Source organism: Phaenicophaeus curvirostris, chromosome Z (assembly GCF_032191515.1).
Source record: "Phaenicophaeus curvirostris isolate KB17595 chromosome Z, BPBGC_Pcur_1.0, whole genome shotgun sequence".
NCBI lineage: Eukaryota > Metazoa > Chordata > Aves > Cuculiformes > Cuculidae > Phaenicophaeus > Phaenicophaeus curvirostris.
Window position 1 is genome coordinate 51,362,543 of NC_091431.1, and position 21,523 is coordinate 51,384,065.

Below are 21,523 nucleotides of genomic sequence, written 5' to 3' on the forward strand. Positions count from 1 at the left end.
AGAGCTCACTATTGTTTAATTGACATTCACAATATTTTTTATAGTTGGTTAGATATAGTTAACTTACTTGCCACCTACCACTTTCTAAATGGCTTCTGTAAATGAAGAAGATGAAGACAAAAATGAGTAAACTTCAGATTGCATGACCCAAAAGAAACACTACTACAAAATATTTTTAAGCATCTTATCACTGACAATCAAATCTCAGGCTAACACAAGTAGAATTTATAACAACATGAATGAAATAAATTCAGGCACCAACACAAAAATTTATTCCATCCAGTTTACATCAATTTTGTTTACTTTAGTGGCTAAGTGTTCACCATTTACCTAGACTAAATAATGACAGAAACAATAAAAAAATATTTTTACCTTAACTGCTTTTCTGCTTAATTTTATGTAATTTTGTTCCAACTGTGTTCTACCTAGTATTACGTTAACTTCAACTCTCAGAGTACTAAAGAATTTCTTTTCCCATATTCCCTCACCCTTTAGTTACTTTCAAGCTCATTCAAGCCCATATAATTTGGCTGCTTCTCCTGTGTCCAAATCCAAGAGTCTTTCAGTGGTGTATGCTCTTGCATAGCACAACAGGGTAGGTCCCCCAGTGTCAACCTCAACTGAAAAATTTCCCCTGAAATACTTTACCTGACAGAAGAGGTCAAGAAAAAAAAAAATCTGTGTAAAATACATGTGTACAGAGTGTGTTTGTATACATGTATATTGTATGCCAATATAATAAGGTTAAAGAAACCTTGCTTTGTGCTTCTGTGTCTTACAGGAGACGTAAAACTAATGCAATTGTCTTACGTCAACTCCCAACCACTCTTGCCGTAGTAAGATCAATGTTTAAAATGCACGTGCAGATCTCGGGAATTCTAGTAATGCTTAATTAAATGTCAAAGTTTTAGACCCAGATCCTCAGCACTTATATAATCCAAATATCACCTTTCAAAACAAGTAAAAATATGCTTATTGTTTTCAGGAGTGTCTGAAGGGGTGAGGAAGGTTGGATTAAGATGACCTTTGAAGGTCCAGAATCACAGAATTGTTTTGGTTAGGAAAGACCTTTCAGAACATCAAGTCCAACCTACCACTGGCAAGTCCACCATTAAACCATGTCCTTAAATGCCACATCTACAGGACCTCCAAATACCCCCAGGAATGGCGACTCAACCACTTTTGTGGGCAGGCTGCTCCAACACCTGACAACCGTTTCAGTGAAGCAGCATTTCCTAGTATCTAGCTTTAACTTCCCCTAGCACAGCTTGAGGCCATTTCCTCTTGCCTTATTGCTTGTTACTTGGAAGAAGAGGCCAACACTGACCTCACTACAACTTCCTTTCAGGTAGTTCTAAAGCCCAGTACGGTCTGCCCTCAGCCTCCTTTTTTCCACACTAAACAAGTCAAGTTCCTGCAGCTGCTGTCCCCACAAGGAACATGGCTAGTGATCATGGGGTTTCTCCCAGCTGCTTATAAAATAATTCACCTTCTGCAATAGACAACAAACAATTGAGGGCCATTATTGAAACAGACCCATGCAGAACAACCCAAGAGTGTGCAGAAGAACTAAAAGTTGACCATTCAACACTTGTTTGAAATTTGCACCAAACTGGAAAATCACAAAAAGTTTGACAAATGCATGCTGCATGAGCTGAATGAAAACAAACAAACAAAAAAAAAATCACTGTTCTGAAGTCTGCTCTGTGCTTCTTTCGCACCTCAAAACAAATCTATTCCTTGATCTCATTGTGACATGTGACAAAAATAGATTCTATGCGACAACTTATGGTGTTCCATACACTAGCTAGACTGCCATAAAGCACAAAGCACCTTCCCCAACTGAAGCTGCATGAAAAGAACTTTATGGTTGCTACTTGGTGGTAGGCAAGTGGAATCATTCACTACAACTTCAATCCTAGCAAAACCATCCCAGCAGAGAAGTACTGCTAGGAAATCCACAAAATGCACCAAGAACAGCAACATCTATGCCAGTGCTGGTTAATCAAAAAAGTACAGTTCTTCTTCATGGCATAGCCCAACGACATGTCTCACAAATGACTCCGCAAAAGCAGCTTGAACTGGGCTACAAAACTTTTATCTCACCCAGCTTACACCCTAGAGCTCTCTCCCACCGATTACCACATTTTCAAGCACTTTGACAGCTTACTGCAAGAGAAGGTTTCTGCATGACCAAGCAGCAGCTCAAAATGCCTTTAAAGAATTAATCACTTCCAAGAATCCAGAAAGTACACTACTGGAACAAACAGACTAAGTTCCTGTTGGAAAAAATGCATAGATTCTAATGGTTCTTATTTTGATTAATAAATTTTATTCTAATTTGAGATATATTGCTTTAAAGTTGATAGTTAAACCCAGCAATTACTATTGCCCCAACCTAATAAAATAGGTAAAACTTATTTGATATGTAAATAGCAGAAAAATCTTAAAACCTCTTTGGTTTCTGAATATGAGCAATCCAGTATATTATACTTTCTTTACATCAATTAAAAAGTTTGATCATCAGCTTTTAGCAGTCAAAGATTTATTTGTTTATTTTGTTCAATACACATGAACTAGGATGATCACATTTCCTTTTTCTTTTAACATTACAAACTTTGCCAAATCCAACTATGGAAAAGAGAAGATTTCCTGATTTAGAAGCTATTTACTGCTCCATAAATGTGTAATCATAGGAAACCAAACAGTACTTTTTATAGCATGTACAGAAAAATAATTACTGACAGAACAAAACCTGTCACCTTTGGGGTATGCTGCAGTAGGTGGCTAATGGTCTTTAGATCTCCACTGTAATTTAGGATAGACCATTGAATGTTTTATCAGTAACTGGAACTGTAAGACGAATTTGGGAAATAAATACTGACATACCTAATTGTCAATTTAATCCAAGGATAGATAATAGGTCAAAATGCACATTTTGCCCTTAAATGCCACAGAATTTTAAATACCCAGATTAAAATGCAACTTCAAGAAACATTGTAACACACACACAGCAGGTGTCTGGTACCATGGAAAGGCCAGGTGATTTTAGGGTACAGAAAAATATTTCAAATAAATTATTTTGAACTCCATCCCAGGTCAGTGAGATAACAGGCTGAGAATCCTGATGTTAAGTCCTACTTTTCCCTGATTTTCACTTCAACTTCCCCATTCCATGTTCTAAACCTGCTGTTCATCTCGGTCAAATCGTACTAGCAATATGCAACATTTCAAGGGACCTCTTTCAAAATAGCTACCCAGGTCTAAGGCACAAATTGATTCCATCTGATAGCTTCAATTTCCTCTCCGTTGAAGGCCGTGAAAAATGAGATTTTATGTTGAAATAAAAATTGTGTCACATTTCTTTGATATCTGTTTCCATTTTTGTCCCAAAATCAAAGGAAATGGTGTGATTTTTATCAGTCAACAAGGAAAACAGGACACTGTGCACAAATACTCACTGTAATGTTATCCAAGAGTTTGGCCATATGCTTAATAATCTCACCATGGTGTGCTGGCTGGGTTTGCAGCAGCTTCTTAATGACAACAACACTTTCAGCAACAACAATTTCTATTTAAGAAAACAACAAATTATTAATTTTAATAGCAATTATGCAAAAGAAAAAGCTATAAATAATTGATCACAAAAATGTTATCAAGCTTTCAAAATATGCTTTGCAGAACTGAATTCTATTTACTTAATAACAAAGATATAAACCACTCTACTAAATAACATAAGTTCAGCTTCCAGAATCAAGTTAAGCAGCAAAACGAGGACAGAGAAATGTTCTAAATGCAAAAATATCACCCTATTACATACTTTTTTTGAAATTCCATTTAGTAAAGCTGCACTTTGTATTTTTCCTTTTTAAATTGAAGAACAGCATGAGAAAGCATCTGCTTTGCAACAAATTTATGCATATTCATAAGTAATTAGCTGTCTGCATTAAAAATACAAACACTTGTTTCATTTTCAAAGAAAGGCACAACAGAAAAAATAACAGCTCATTCATAAGCAACTGAAATATCTAAACATTCCCTTCACACTTTCACACTTTCTAAATGGTCTCTCTCAGGTCTGTAATCTAATCTCTAGTACACCGAAATGAAGCTTCTAAATAGCAAGCTGTTGTAAGATTTATGCCAAAGTCATGCACTGGAGTGCTCAACTACTGTAACAAGTAACATTCGCAGCCTGATCAACTTGTATGAAATGCACCATTTTTGAAGCTGAAAAAAACCCACTGGTGCAGAGGTAAGCTCCTATGCTAGAGTAAACGCATGCTGTAAAGAAAGATGAAGGAAACTCAAACACAGCCAAAGCTGAAACCAAAAAAAGACTACTGTAAGACTTCAACATAATTCTAGTTTTCATTTATACTACAAAAAGGGAGTAATTATATCTCCTAAACTAACAGCATTTAAAACAAAGAAAAAGCCTAACTATCATCTGTTAAACATCACAGAGATATTCCTACATTTCACTAGTTAATCTGACACATGGACCATTCATTCAACAATCAAGCATACTGAAGTTTCAAAAGAAGGGCATGGGGAAGAGATCTTTAATTTCTTAATAATTTTCTTTTTTTAGAAATAAAACATCTTTATTAAGAAGCACTTCTCAAAAGCTTTGTGTATGCATCATTATGCCATAAACCTCTGAAGTACTTAAATTGTAGCTTGCAGTTTTTGTGTTATTTTTTATTTGATGTGACAACGTAGCCACTTTTCTACCCTACTTTCTTGAAGCAAGGTTAGCGTATCTACTTGACGTATCTCAAGGTCTGGTAAAATCTGACATACCAATTTCATTTATATTGTGTTTTGCCAGATACTAAAATAAAAATCCAATTCTCAAAGTTTTAAAATTACAGTCTTGAATATTTAGAGTGGGGGACATTGTAATGACTACCTTCATGATGAAGTATTTCCTACTTAGCACAGGGAATGGTTAAGCAAAATAAAACTGAACCCAAAAAACTCAGTGGAAATGAAGCCGATGCTAAAATGACTTGTTGACAATGTTGAACATAATAAAATGAAGTGCAGTGCATGAAGGAAATACTTTAATGCAATATGTGCGAACAAATTTAAAGAACTGAACTAGAATTATAAACAAGTAAACCAGTATAGGCCATTTTACATGAGTCTAGATACTAAAAAAGAAAGCACCAGGAAAAGCAAAATTAATTTGCATTAGAATAACAACTGACATAGTCCAGAAACAAACAGAGGCTCTTTGAGGCTTGCTTTGCACACATGAAAAATCCCAAAACTGAGCGTGAAATAGAAGACACATATTTAATTTCAAAGACAAAACTGGAAAAAAAAAAGACAAAAATCCACAAACAACCCACACATAAAAGTGTGAGATAAAATTGGCATTTTGAACGAGCACTAAGAAAATTTAAATATGTAACTCTGCTGAACTCATCAAAGAAAAGGTGCGTACAAATCAATGATAGATGAGCACAAGAATTTAAAAACAGAGTATAGTAAAAGGTCACAAAAAGTAAGTCATATTCTTAAACTAAAGACTAAATATCACAGAAAATCTGTTCAGGAATGTCTTTACTATTAAAGGAAACTACAAGAGGTAACAGCAACTTCAATTTTCACAAGTCATAGTAAAAATCTTAGTATAACATTCATTGCTAGTTTTCTACAAACAATTTGAAGCAATATGTAAATGACTACTCCGAGAGGACAATCTCTGAAGACCCTAGCATATGAGAGGTCCTCAAAAAGCTAAAGTATATTCAGTCATACTATGTCCTGTTTTGCCAAATAACGAAGTGTATAAAAAATTAACAATGTAGCGGACAGTAACTTGTGGGGATCCAATTACAGACCTTTTAACAATTGAGAATTTGGGCACACCATAACAGAAACTCCAAAAAAAAACTTAGCAAAGAGTGCATTACGAAAGCAAATTCAAAAGCTGTATTCTGAAATATTATGTTTGATACCACTGATGTTGAGTCAATTTTATTCCACTTACACTAACCAATACTTGCAGAAACTAAAACAAGTAACTGTAGATTAAATTACATCATCATTTCTAAAAGCAGCAAACCTGCATCAGCTGTTTTTGAAAGGGATATACCAACTGAATCTTATAGCAAGACTGTACAAGTGATTTAAGTGCTCTCTCAGCAAATGTGAAAAAACACCAAACTGAGTGGTGCAGTTGATATGCCTGAAGGACAGGATGCCGTTCAGAGGAACTTGGACAAGCTCAAGAAGTGGGCCTATGCGAACCTCATGTGAACTTCTGGAGCTTCAACAAGGTCAAGTACAAGGTCCTGCACCTGGCTCAAGGCAACTCCCAGTATCAACACAGGCTGGGGAATGAAGGGATTGAGAGCAGCCCAATGCTGAGAAGGACTTGGAGTTCTGGTGGATGAAAAGCTGAGCATAAGTGAACAATGTGTGCTCAAAGCCCAGAAAGCCAACTGCATCCTCGGCTGCATAAAATAGTGTGACTCGAGCAAGGTGATTCTGTCCCTCTGTTCCACTTTGGTGAGATCCCTCCTGGAGTACTGCATCCAGCTCTGGAGTCTTCACTCAGGAAAGACAAGGACCTGTTGGAGCAGGTCCAGAGGAGGGACAAAAGAGATGATGTAACACCTCTCCTAGGAGGAAAGGCTCAAGAGAGCTGAGGTTGTTCAGCCTCGAGATGAGAATGCTCATGGGAGACCTTACTGCAGACTCTCAGTGCTGAAAAGGGGCCTATACGAAAGATGGGAACAGAGTTTTTAGCAGGGTCTCTTGCAACAGGACAAAGGGTAATGGTTTTAAACTAAAAGAGGCTAGATTCAGACTAAATAGAAGGAAGACATTTTTTACAATAAGGGTGGTGAAACACTGGAGCAGGCAGATGCCCCATGCCTAGAAGCATTCAAGGTCAGGTTGGATGGGGGTCCAAACCACCTAATCTAGTGCAAGATGTCCCTGCTCATTGCAGAACTTGATGACTTTTAAAGATCCCCTCCAGCACAAAACATTCTATGATTATTTGGGTTATTAGAAGGCTAGGCAAACAGTTAAAAAGAAGTTAAAAAGACAATTGCTAGAGCCAGCTATCCAGGCAAACATTCTCACAGCATTCTGCTTCAGAAACTGTCAGCCTCTGGCCTAGACAGGTGCACACTCTCCTACGTGGAAAACTGGTTGGATGGCCGGGCCCAGAGCGTGGTGGGAAATGGTGTGAAATCCAGCTGGAGGCCAGTTACAAGTGGGGTTCCCCAGGGCTCAGTGTTGGGTCCAGCCCTGTTCAATGTCTTTATCAATGACCTGGATGAAGGCATTGAGGGCACCCTTAGCAAGTTTGCAGATGACACTAAGCTGGGTGGAAGTGTCAATCTGCTGGAGGGCAGGGAGGCTCCAAAGGGATCTGAACAGGCTGGACCACTGGGCTGAGACCAACAGGATGAGGTTTAACAAGGCCAAATGCTGGGTCCTGCACTTGGGGCACAACAACCCTGTGCAGTGCTACAGACTAGGAGAAGTCTGGCTAGAAAGCTGCCTGGAGGAGAGGGACCTGGGGGTGTTGGTTGACAGTGACTGAACATGAGCCAGCAGTGTGCCCAGGTGGCCAAGAAGGCCAATGGCATCTTGGCTTGTATCAGAAACAGCATGACCAGCAGGCCCAGGGAGGTTATTCTCCCTCTGTACTCGGCACTGGTGAGACCGCTCCTCGAATACTGTGTTCAGTTCTGGGCCCCTCACCACAAGAAGGATGTTGAGACTCTGGAGTGAGTCCAGAGAAGAGCAACGAAGCTGGTGAGGGGGCTGGAGAACAAGTCTTACGAGGAGCGGCCGAGAGAGCTGGGGTTGTTTATCCTGGAGAAGAGAAGGCTGAGGGGAGACCTCATGGCTCTCTAGAACTACCTGAAAAGAGGTTGTAGAGAGGAGGGCGCTAGCCTCTTCTCCCAAGTGACAGGGGACAGGACAAGAGGACAAGAGGACAATCTCCCTCAAGCTCCGCCAGGGGAGGTTTAGGCTGGACATTAGGAAAAAATTCTTCACAGAAAGGGTCATTGGGCACTGGAACAGGCTGCCCAGGGAGGTGGTTGATTCACCTTCCCTGGAGGTGTTTAAGGCACGGGTGGACGAGGCACTAAGGGGCATGGTTTAGTGTTTGATAGGAATGGTTGGACTCGATGATTGGGTGGGTCTCTTTGAACCTGGTTATTCTATGATTCTATGATTACATTTCTCCTTTTCAGAACTGCTGGAAGTCTAAAATTTTATACCTTGTTATTTCTTCCATCCTCATAACATAAGCCACGTCAATACATATCAAAGAGTTGTGCTTTTTTATGTCATTCTGATAGTATTTCCAACAGACAGAAGTTACTCGATGTATTAACAGTTCCAGTGATTTTACAACTTGCCTGTTCAAATTTGTATAGATGGGTAGGAAAAGAATTGTTCTAGCTATATACCCTATGTTTGTGTTTACATACTCTATTATCCATAACCTGCAACTTTCAAGAGAAAATTAAAACTCACTCACCTGAGAAAAAGCTGCAGGATCTTTAGTATATGCAGTACAGACAGACAAAAAAGACTTTCTATAATCTTCTCTGTCTTTTACATCTAAAGTGACTTTTATGAGGTCCAACACAAACAAACAGAGACTGTGCCTATAACTCTTTTTATTTAACATATTATGAAAATAAACTATGATTACTTTAAAAATATTTCCTTTCTGAGTTGACACACACTGCGTATGATGCTGCTAACATTCAAAGCAATTCCACAGATAATTTTCTGAAAAATTGTTGAGAATCTCTGTGGTTTTGCTTTCACATCTTCTCCTGACAAAAAAATGGGTTCTTCTGAGTACCAGCTCAACCTTTGAGATCTCTTCATTGTAAGCCTCACTCAATGACTGAAAAGTTTGTGTCACGGATTTCTTCAGTTTCACAAGAAACTTGATGTTAACTCACTTTTCAGTCTTGCACACTGGTATTTTCTGATCGAATGTAAGAAAACATCTACATTTGAACACTTCTACTCAATCAAGTTGAGTCTTGTCTTACTGTGATAGGTAGAACATGTTCTATAACAATCTGTCTGTCTCTCTCCTCCCACTCTTCATTTCTGAGCTACAGGGTTAGTTTTATTTTTTGTGTGAGAACCTATATGTCGTAGTGGGGACAGCAGTCAATCAAAATTATCAAGGCAACTGCTTAAAGGAAGTGCATCAGTCAAATGCCAAACGTCACACCTAGAGCCAAAAGTACTTGTCTTTTTATAGTTCCTTTAGTAGACAAAGAAGAAAAGTAATTCTTAGCTAACATGGCTTCCAGAAACAAGGCTTGGGGCAAGCTGAGAACTGCTCATGACATTTTTGTGCATATTTATGAGTGCTTTGTTTAAACTCAAATTTCCCCTACTTGAGGGAACTGGGGGTATGGTAAAAAGACAAAACAAAATAAATACTTGAATCACAGAAGCACACGAAGTAACTAGAAAGTTTCGTGATGAGACACTCAAAGAGCTCTGCGCAGAGTTATCCCACATGGATTTGACTCACTCCTGAAGATTGTAATGACATCTGCCTCTCAGCATCCGAGTTCAGAATGATTAATGGCAGAGCTCCAGTGCCAGATACAGCCAAGATATCTTGGTTGTTGGGCTGTATGTGCAGTAAAGGCCTTTCCAGAACAAGAACACAGAATTAGAAGGCAGTTTTGCCACAAGGTTCTTCTTCAGGATTCTATTTTGATTTGGTGAAATTAATTTCGTCACCTCTCCACTCTCAAGTGCATATTAAGAAAACCATATAGAGAGCAGAGCTGACTCTGATTTCAAGGACCTCAGAACCTGCTGGACTTAACAGCTTGGACATCATGTTATGCCAAGGCAGCAAAATTGCTTCCAGGCTTCAAAGAACCATGAAAGAATTGTTTGCACACTTTAAGGGTGAAAGTTGGGGGAAAGCAAGATTAACACTCTTTAATCTATTCTCCTACACAAGCTAAATATCCTTCTTTTCCTCCCTTATCATGCCCCAAACTCTTCTTATGTTCAGTAAGCTGTGACTATTGGTAATTTCCTGCCACCTGACGAAAGGTACCATGCAAATTTTGCCATTCTATTCAATCCTTGAAAAAAGGAATAAAGACACTGCAGCTGTGGTAAAGCAATTTGCCAGCTGCCAGGTTTACAAAATTCTCAATATATCCTCTGCAGTCTTTCAGAACAGTAAGCACAAGAAGATAATTTTATTTGCTAGACAACTACTTAGAAACAGTCAAGAAAACTAATATTGTTGAGCCAGACCTTTGTATACATGCATGTGTGTGTGTGTAATTACTTTGAAGAAAATATTAAATGAAAACAAGATTCTCCTCTTATCTTGATTCCTTCTTAGCAGAAAGAAAAACAAAGCAACAGAACTGAAAGGATTATTAAACAACAAACTCTGTATTCTGAAATCATAGTTTTCATAGTTTATTTATGACAGGAAAAACACCAGGAATTTGCACTTGCTGAAAGGAGCCTAGTGATCTGGTGGAATAGTGCTAGTAGAATTATGCAGAATCAAGAACAAGCTTTGAAGCTTGTTACGGTCATTGCTGATTGTAATACAGAAAAGTACGTTGAGCAGACACAGCCTTGTAACACAATATGGAAACATATTTGAAACACAGGACACAGGTGATAACCAGAAAAGCATGAAGGGACATAAAGTCTGAAACACTAGGAAATTAAAGCTACATTTATGAAACTACCAAGCTAGCCACTGAGGCCTCTCAGAAATTTCTCATACAAGGTGAAGAAGGACTTGTTGTTTATAAACCAAATAAGTGAAAGCTCTGAGCATATCTGTGGGTCACCGAATAACGATGTGCTGCCAAAGTGATATCCCTAATAAAGGCCTTCTTAGAATTACCATGAAAAATACATTCAGTAAGTATGTAGAGGAATTAGTGCTGCTTTTCAAAGCTTAGAATATATCTCACCTGTGTTCTCCGAACAATTCTAATTACTCCAGGCCACCCCAAAACTACGCTTTTCCTCTTTCCCAACATTTTTTTTACTGCACCTTTCTCTACCCTATTTCCAATATTAAACCGTATTCATGTAGACTGTACATTATATAATACTACATTCAATAACATTCTTTTATTGACTCCTGTGCAGTATTTATTGGAAACCGGTAAGAATATACAATATTTTCAGGTATCAATTTACAGTGCTGCCATACCCTACACGAATTTATCTGTTCCTTGTTGTGTTCCTTAGTGGCTTGCAACTCCATTTCACTATACAAAAATAACAGAAAGCTAGATTACAAAATCAAGCCAACTTCAGGGTTGTTTATCTTAAAACTATTTAGTATGTTTTTTTACAGTTAGGCATTGATGCACTAAAAAAAGACATTCCAAGCTTTCAGCACCCTCTACAGGCTAACTGTTTCGATGCAACTAAACACATAACAGTAAACTGCCATCACATGGGATATCCACAACAGCACACTTTAAAAATTACAGCATTTTGAGATAAAACAGGTAAACATGTAATTGCAGGCTATAAAGAATTAATTTCATTAACAAAAGTGAAAGTAGGTATCCAGTGATTATAAGTGCCTTTTGAAGTGCTTCAAACAAGAAGGATCAGAATCACTATTTTTATCCAGTCATGTCAGCTAAATTCATACAAAAGTCAACTCCCATATATTAATACTTTTAAATGTGAGCCTCATAAGAAAAGCTTACATGCCATCAGCAACTCAGAAAAGAAACAGAACATTCAGCTTACCATCCCTGTTGGACAGCAAACACACGAGGCCATTAAGGCATGTGTCGGTCACTTCAGTGATGTTAGTTGCGCATCTGCCTATAGCCTGAATTGTTGCTGCAGCAAACTGTTTATCTTGGCTTTTCACGTAAGTCTAAGGAAACAGGGTTTTCATTTGTCAATACGTAAGTCTTGTCAACCAGACACTTACCATATTATCTGCATAAAACAGAAACACATCCATCTAAAAAGTTACATTGTACATTAGAAGTTATCCTTTTTTGACCTCACTATCATTTTTTTTACAAAACATCTCCTTGCCAACTTTGGTCGCCCATGGCCATGCAAACCTCTGAATGCAAGAAAGATTGGGGCAGGGGGCAGTTACCCAAAAACATCAGTTTGTGTGCAAGGCTGGAGGAGTTGATGAGCTCTCCCTTCAGAGAGGTTTCAGTTCATTTAATCAGGAGCATCTGTGAAACTATGAACAACCTACCTGCCTGAGAACCAGTAACTTTCAGAGAAATCCAGCCAGAGAACTGAAGCAATGAAAATAGATGTCATGAGCAAAGAGGAAAGAAACGAGGACAGACACTGTTTCACAATATAGGCAGAATACGTGGATACATATACAGATATTTGAGAAAAAAGTATTTAATCAAATGACTTCTAGAAATGAGGTTTGGCAATAAAGGCCAATGGCCAAATATTGCTGAATTAAGACCCAACACTATCATGACAGTGTTGGTCATGGTGGTAGAATTTGTTCTAAAGGACTTGGAATGACTGAGTTCTTCTCACCTCTTTTCTTTTTTTTTTTTTTTTTTGATAGCTTGAAGGAGTGGGAGACAGGAAACTCCTTTATATCCTGGAAAAGACTTTAACTTGAAAAAATTAAGACTAAGAATCTAGATTAAACATCGAGTAGCAACTGGCAACTGAGAGCGTTTCATATGAATAGAATGCACTTTTGTACAAACCTGGAATTCTCGAAGCAAAGTCGATATATTGGCTTCATTTGCTAAATTTGTCAAGATTTCAAGCTACAAAAAAAGAAACATATATTTTATTAAAAGCTAAAATAAAATATTATAAACAGTACCGCATAACCACTGTATTTTTATTCTATTTAAATAGAAGATATTACTACTAGAATCATTAATTAGAATTCAGTAGAGCAGATCAGATTTCAGTATAAAATGGTAGCAGCACTGCAATCAGAAGTAATATTCTCCTTCCAAGTACACACAAGATTTTCAAAGAAGGACTCTATGGTTCAATGATGCATTGTCTATGAGCTCCATGTTTAGTATTGCTAGGCATATTAAATGGGCTTGAAATACTAGTTTTGGCAGCATGGTCCCCTATGCTATGCAACAGGTGCTAGCCTGATAAAAGAACCATGTGATACTGTAACAAGAAATAACAGAAATCACAACTGCGGAAATACAGTGTCCATTATATTGAAATACACTTCAGCAGAAGAACCTAAAACTCAGGAAAGAAACAGTTGCATGTACGAGGCTCCTCAGACCTTAATCAACATCAATAACATGAGACCCTGAAATGCCTTTTCTTTGTTCCTGGTGAACAAGAGGACAATATACAACACTTGGCATATATTGTTAAGATACTATGCTTTGGGGCTGTTTTAACTTTGAAGAATTCAAATACAATCTGAGGGAAACTGAAGAAAAAGACAACTCTGCCGCTGTAAAGGGAAGTCAGACTTCAGAAATCTGTTGTTATTTTTTGAGTTGGATACATAGACAAGGAGACTTAATTGATACAGTCCACAGAATCATGGAATCATAATAGTTAGGGTTGGAAGGGATCTTAAAGATCCAACCCCTCTGACATGGGCAGGGACAACCCACTAGGTTAGGCCACCCAAGGCCCCATCCAACCTGGCCTTAAACACCTCCAGGGATGGGGCAGCCACAATTTCCCTGGGCAACCTGTTCCAGTGTCTTACCACTTTAATGGTGAAGAAACTTCTCCTTATATCAAGGCTAAATCTGCCCCTCTCCAGTTCATACCCATTCACCCTCATCCTATCACTACAAACCTTTATGAACAGATCCTCTACAGCTTTCTTGCAGCCCCTTCCAGGTACTGGAAGGTCGCTATAAGATCTCCTCGAAGCCCTCTCTTCTCCAGGCTGAACAAGCCCAATTCTCTCAGCCTGTCCTTGTAAGGAAGGTGCACCAGCCCTCTGATCATCTTTGTAGCCCTCCTCTGGACCCGTTCCAACAGCTCCAAATCCTTCTTATGTTGAGGATTCCAGAACTGGACACTGTAACCCAGATGAGGTCTCACAGAAGAGGAATAGAGGGGCAGAATCACCTCCCTCGACCTGCTGGCCACGTTTCTTTTGATGCAGCCCAGGATATGGTCGGCCTTCTGGGCTGTGAGCACTCGCTGTCAGCTCATGTAAAGCTTCTCATCGACTAGCACCCCCAAGTCCTTCTCTGCAGGACAGCTCTCCATCACGTCAACCCCCCATCGTGTACTGAAATGGGGGATTGCCCTGACCGTGGTGTAGGACCTTGCACTTTGTCTTGTTGAACCTCATGAGGTTCTCACAGGCCCACTTCTCCAGCCTGTCCAGGTCCCTCTGGTTGACATGCCGTCCCAGTGTGGCAACTACACCACTTAGCCTGGTGTCATCTGCAAACTTGCTGAGGGTCCGCTCAATATTGTTGTTAATACCATCGATGAAGATATTAAACAGCACTGGTCCCAGTATGGACCCCTGAGGTACACCACTTGTCAGGGATCTCCATCTGGACTTCGAGCCACTGACCACTATTCTTTGAATACGACCATCCAACCAGTTTCTTATCCACCATACCATCCACCCATCAAATCCGTTTCTCTGCAATTTAGAGAGAAGGATGTTGTGTGGCACTGAGTCAAAGGCTTCACAAAAGTCTAGACAGATCACAACCGTAGGTTTCCCCATGTCCACTGCTGTGGTTACCCCATCATAGAAAGCCACGAGGCTGGTCACACAGGACCTGCCCCTGGTGAAGCCGTGCTGTCTGCCATTAATCACCTCCATGTCCTCCATGTGCTTTAGCATAGCTTCTAGGAGAATCTGTTTCATGACCTTCCCAGACACAGAGGTGAGGCTAACAGGTTGGTAGTTCTCAGAATCACAGAATCACAGAATAACCAGGTTGGAAGAGACTCACCGGATCACCGAGTCCAACTGTTCCTACCAAACACTAAACCATATCCCTCAGCACCTCGTCCACCCGTGCCTTAAACACCTCCAGGGAAGGTGACTCAACCACCTCCCTGGGCAGCCTGTTCCAGTGCCCAATGACCCTTTCTGTAAAGAATTTTTTCCTAACGTCTAGCCTAAACCTCCCCTGGCGGAGCTTGAGGCCATTCCCTCTTGTCCTGTCCCCTGTCACTTGGGAGAAGAGGCCAGCACCCTCCTCTCTACAACGTCCTTTCAGGTAGTTGTCTTTTCCACCCTTTTAAAAAATGGGCACATTACCCTTCTTCCAGTTACCAGGGGCTTCTGATTACCATGACTTTTCAGATATCATGGAGAATGGCTTGGCAACCACATCTGCCAATTCCCTGGGATGCATCCCATCAGGTCCCATAGACTTATAAACGTTCACGTTCCTCAGGCGGTCAAGAACACAATCCTCCTCTCCTGTGGGAGGGGGTTTACTGCCCTGATCACCATCTTGCTGTCCCATGACCCGAGAGGGGTGAGGAGAGCGGTTACCAGTGAAGACTGAGAAAAAAAAGTTATGTATCGCAGCTTTCTCCTCGTCTGTTGATACGTGATCACCATTCCCAACCATCAGTGGGGGTACATTCTCTCTAACCTTCAAGAGGAAGGCTGATGAACCTGTAGAAGCCCTTCTTGTTCATCTTTACTTCCCTTGCCAAGTTCAGTTCCAGCTGCACCTTGGCCTTCCTGACCTCATCCCTCCACAACCAGGCAGTGTCCCTGTACTCGTCCCAGGTTACCTGTCCCTGCTTGCACTACCTGTGCATCTGTACTTCAGAATCAACTTGAGAAGACTTGTCACCAAAGAAAGACACATATCTAGCATAGCATGCAAAGCAAGTGAATAAATGAAAGAGAGGAATAGGCAAGGGAAAAAAAGACTATTTTACAGTACAGGAAGGTCATCAATGGCATCCAACAAATAGCTTTGTTGGTCTTTTGCTTTTCACCATATTCAGATATGAACTATGAAAATAACGAGAAGACTGGTGACAATTTTCAGCTAGTGCTACAGTTTTCAGAGAAATTACAACAAAGGTTAACTAAGAAATCCTGCATAAAAACTTCAAATACTATGTGACTAGTTGACACAGCGGACCCAAAAAATTCAAAACAGATAAAAGTAAATGCTCACAATTGGGGAAAAAACTTTACCTTACAAAGAAATAGTCTGAGCTGATTACTAATAATTGTAAGTGAGAATTTGCAGTTAAATTAGATAACTCCATGAAAAAACAAGCTCAATGACAAGCAGTGATCAAAAAAGCAAACTTCATGTTGGGAAAGAAACAGAGAACAAAAGAGAAATCTAAACAGCATATGATGAATTTCAGTGTGCTCCTACATCTGAAATACAGCTATAGAACTTGTCCTTCTGTCTCAAAGTAGAAAGTATAAAATTACAGGGGCAAGGAGTGGAGAAAAGCACAAGATTTTCTTATGTAACTAACAGTGTACACTTAACTAAACTTTTCAGCCACCCAGAAATAACTGAGACAATGAAAGGAAAAAACACAATTACTACTTCTCCACCTCTTCAGCATTGTTTTATCAATCAATTTAGGAATTTTAATGTATCAACTTTCAATAATTACAGGAGTTACTTTTCCTGAGTAACACTAAATTCTCCCAGCATTCCCAACAGTTTTCATAATCATTAAATATGGGGAAGATACTTTTTGCCTCCAACTGCCTCAAATTTACTTAAATTTGATGTGAGACTAATAAAAATATGAGTGGCTGGGCATAGGTACCTTGTACTGTACCACTCTGCACATGTAATACGGGCGCAACATGGATTTAAAATGCAAATAATGAAAAAATAATGTTTCCTTCAGAATCTGTACCTTACACTCCTAAACACAGGTGCCTATGACAATCTAAAACAAAACCAGAGAAAAGGCACATAACAGTAGACAATTTTTTAGCTATTGTTTTGTCAAGGATTTCACATCTGTCCTAAGAATAGAGAAAACAAGAAGACAGCCTAAAACATGCACTTGCAATGTGACCTTGAGGAAAGTCTAAAGTACTCATGTCAAAGGCTGACCTCAAAGGGAATTTGGGACTCTAACACTGTCCCATTTTGTTGTTTTGAGCTAACAGTATCACAGACTGTGACTTAATTTCTTTTCATTTGAGAAGATTCTACCTCCAATGAACAGAATCAAACTCTAGATGTTTGAATGGTTGGGCAGACAAAAAATCATAATGCTCTGTATCACTGAAATGTACCAAAAGCTGCAGAGGAAAACATAGCCCATCTGCCATCTACAACATGGTAACAAGAGAACTTCCAGACAGTTTGACAAGCCTGAGGTACACTTGTGGACTTAAAAGGCCACAACGCTACATTTCTTAGTGAAGAAAAGGAACAGCACAGAATGATATGTGTCATATCAGTAAAAGAAAATTTTATCTTCCTATTGCAAACATTTCTGCAGCAGTATACAGACCAATTCACTTTTGAACTCACCTTCAGTGTTTTGATCATTGTTGGATCAGTTGATCTAACATAGAAACTCTTCAGATATGGTTCAAACATGCCCTGAAAAGCAGTAAATATTTATGTAGCTCACCTGTGTTCCATATAAAATGTGATTTATATAATTCTAAATAGGGTATACCTTTCTCTGGATTGACATAGTGGCAATATTTTGCAGAACAATATACTGCACCTCCCTAGAATTTAAAAAAGAAAACCAAGAGTTATTCTGCAAAATTACATATACATAAAACAAGCAACATAATGAAGAAAGTCCAATTATATTTGAACCTGAAATTAGTTATATATTTGACCTGCCACAAATATGGAGGGAGAGAGCTCACTGCCAACTGCTACATGTTTACCATCTGCATGGAAGATGTGTAATGAAATCAGGCTCTCACTTTCAAAAACTTGAGTATGCAAAGAAATCACTGACATCACTGCAGTGGGACAATTTTTCTTGCAGCCCTTGGGTCTTTGTTTAAACCAAAAATTAATCAAAAACATCAGCATTCCATGATCCCAGAAGTAGCTCACAAAACCCTTACATTTTGTCCACCATCTTGAAACCTAAACATTTCAGGATGAGAGAGATGAGGACAAAACCACATGTGCTTTATCTGTAGTGTTGAAATGACCGCATTATTTACAAGAATAGCTAATCATTGCTATGATTTTTTTTTTTTTTGCTCTTAAAAGTAATTACTTCCTAGTAATTCTCAAAAAGGGCCAGGGTGTCCTGTGACTTAAAAGTACACTCTGGCAGGCATACACATCTATCAAAAACCAGCACTTTGGCAAGATAAACTTCGACAAGACACAGACAGAATTATGTAATAGTCTGAACATTAAAGCATTAAACATGTTTGGAGGACATTCTCATCATTAATGTATTAGTTTAAAAGCCTCAGCAGAAGTGAGCAAAAGCAATCCAGGTACTAGCCTAAAGCTTTTAAACAACTGTTTCTTCCACCAATTGCTTAAAAACTAAGTAATAATTCACATGCAATTTTTCTGAACCGTGGGTGTTTAAATTCCTTCATGATGCAAATCACACCCTAATAGAGAAATCATCACAACCATTACATCCTCTTATTCAGAACAGCCTAATAGCCCTGTGGTAATTACAGCTGTTGCCTGCAAAAAAATAATAATAACCAAGTACTTCATATCTTTTAAACCTATTTTCGTGTAATTCTTACATAGGTACATGGAAATAGTCAGCTGCACATGATGAACCAGGACAAGAAATTGCTATAAAATGCACTTCCAGGCACTCTCATCTTAACTAGATGATAGTGTATTTGACATTAATTTAAAGGCCACAGTACATAACTTCAAGGGCAAACAGCAAAAGCTTATTTCAAAGTGGCTCTAATACCAAAAGCATTTCACACAGACCAGAAACAGAGGACAAACCATGCAGTTTTAGGCACTAGATGAGGTACTGGAAAGTTGTGACTTCTCCTTTGATGAAATCTGAGTATAAATGAGCAATATACAACATGCAAAAATAGTCCTTTCAAACTACGAGTTTAGTTCTGTACATAGCCTATATATATCCCAAACTGCCTTAACCATTTTATTTACCTTTGTACAAAGAGAATGGGAAGCACACTGTACTATAAAACCATGCACAAAAATGACAGTGATCCATTTTTATCTGAAAAAAAAGCATGAGTACTCTACTAAGCCCAAATTTACTTCTCATGCTGGTTTGACTAGGGTAGAGTTAATTTTCTTCATAGCAGCTGACACGGGGCTAACTCTGGGATTTGTCCTGGGAACAGTGTTGGTAATACAGCAATGCTCTAGTTACTGCTGAGCAGTGCTTACACAGCATCAAGCCCAAGAAGTCAGGAGAGGACACAGCTGGGACAGCTTACTCCAACTGACCACAAGGATACTCCCCACCATATGGCATCATGCTCAGCATATAAAGCTGGGGAAAGAAGGGGGGGACATTTAGAGATCTGGTGCTTGCCTTCCCAAATAACCATTACACATGATTGAGCCCTTCTTTCCTGGAGATGGCTGCATATCTGTCCATAGATGAGAAATAGTGAATGAATTCCTCAGTGTTTTACCTTGCTCATGTGTGTTGCTTTTGCTTTATCTAGTAAACTGTCTTTATCTCAACCCATGAGCCATCTCACTTTTACTTCTCCCATTCTCTCCTTCAGGCTGCCAGCAGGAAGTGAGAGAGCAGCTGTGTGGTGCTTAGATGCTGGTTGGGGCTAAATGGTATTCTGAAAATATCTTAACATAGGGTCTTGTATCACTCCTGCAAGGCTTTTTGTACAGATACACAAAAGTTCGGGTGGAAGTAGAGGGGCAGGAATGCTTTTATGCAACAAATACTGACCTTCACACACAAACTAAGGACGAGTATTATCAGTCTTACAAAACATATGGCCAGTGAGACCCTTCACAGGCAAGCAGATAAGGTCACAGACATCTAAGATAATGAAGTCAAAATAAGAAGTCCTCAATGAAATATAAACCTGTTCTTTAACAACAGTCCAAGGACTAAGGAAACAGAGGACTCAACAGCATCAAGTGGTATTTTAACAAATACTTTTCTTAGTTTCTCTGTCAGTAAGAAGTCTTCAATATAAAGTGTAGGAAAAAGAAAACACATATCTGAAATCTTCTTTAGTGCTTACCAAGACAATAAGGAACTCCAATAGAATCAAATTTCAAATAACTCTCAATAACTTAAAAAAAAAAAAAAACACAAGAACTAAGCAAACTAGTTAGCATTGCCTCTGTTTGTATACTAACTAGGGAGTCACAATTCCTCTCAGAATGAAAGTCATAATTAATAATGAAGCAGTTACAATACTGAGTAATCACTGGATGTGATACTAAAAATGACAGAATTACTTCTCCTGAACCTCATTTGTTGAGTAAAAATTAATATTATAGGACAATTTTAAAAAGAAACTCTAATAGTGCAGTAGTTATATTCTTATAATTATGGCTTAACTTTCACAAAAAAAGCACACATAGTGTGTGCTATGGAACTGACCTACCTGTTACTCCGGAGTAAACGCACCAATGACTTGGAAACAATACCAGCTTCAGCTTTTGGTGCCAAATGCCAGTAAAGCTGTGCAACTGCCATTACCACCTAAAGCAAAAATGTCAGAACAGCACGTTCACTTCAAATAGTCATACATATCTATTACATTTGCTTCAGACCTGCAGAACTACCAGCTCACTCTTCTTCAAAGCACATACCCACGTTCTTCAAAATCAACAAAGCAGACTGGGGGAAAAACATCAAAATGAAGGCTTTTCTTTTCCTCCTAAAATAAAAGCTAATTAAGTATCTCTCATTTCCCCCAGTATTTCCTGTATACATGGAAAGACAGAGGAAGAGGGGCATAGAAAAAACGGTTAGGTAACTGAAGTGTGAACATACTGGTATCATCCTTAATAATTCAGTATTACTAACATCAGCTGTACAAATTAATCAAGAAATAATGTTTAAAGGATCTGCAAATTTTGTTCCTTTATTTTATTAAATACAAGTTCAATATTACCTATTATTTAGTTTCCAGTTAAAATCTTTCATTCCATTATCCTACTGTGCAATTTATAAAATGACATTTGCCTTTACTGGCAACTTGTAAAGTCTCAAATCCAAAACTACGGGGTCATATGCCAACATCCTGGATAGCAAATGACATAACTGAGACATAAGCAACTCAAATCTACACTTTTTTTTCTCCCTTTCTGACTTTCTTATAAGTATAAAGACAAATTAATAACTTTGTGGCAATTACTAAGTCATGTCACAACCCTCCCTACAATACTGTAATGGTCAACTTTCTGTTCAAGAAGAAACAAATCATAGAAAGGAGACTCCTTGGAGCCATCATTATGACATCTGACTTGGTTTCTTACATCTTAGTACCAATGAAACAAAAATTACTGCTAAACAATAACGAGTGATTAAAAACATCTGAAAGACAAAACATCTTGAAGACTTCTAGCAACATACGACAGGGAAC

General features: G+C 38.8%; 1 protein-coding gene across 2 annotated transcripts in view; it reads right to left on the reverse strand.

Annotated features, from left to right (window-relative positions):
- AP3B1 (adaptor related protein complex 3 subunit beta 1) overlaps positions 1-21,523 on the reverse strand; it is a 161,553-nt gene that overhangs the window by 81,158 nt on the left and 58,872 nt on the right. For both annotated transcript variants that reach the window (XM_069880721.1, XM_069880720.1), the window contains exons 9-14: positions 20,540-20,637; positions 17,644-17,698; positions 17,493-17,564; positions 12,741-12,803; positions 11,782-11,914; positions 3,462-3,571 (exon numbers count right to left, since the gene is read on the reverse strand). In XM_069880721.1, coding sequence (XP_069736822.1) covers positions 3,462-3,571; positions 11,782-11,914; positions 12,741-12,803; positions 17,493-17,564; positions 17,644-17,698; positions 20,540-20,637 — 531 coding nt within the window. The remainder of the gene's footprint in view (positions 1-3,461; positions 3,572-11,781; positions 11,915-12,740; positions 12,804-17,492; positions 17,565-17,643; positions 17,699-20,539; positions 20,638-21,523) is intronic.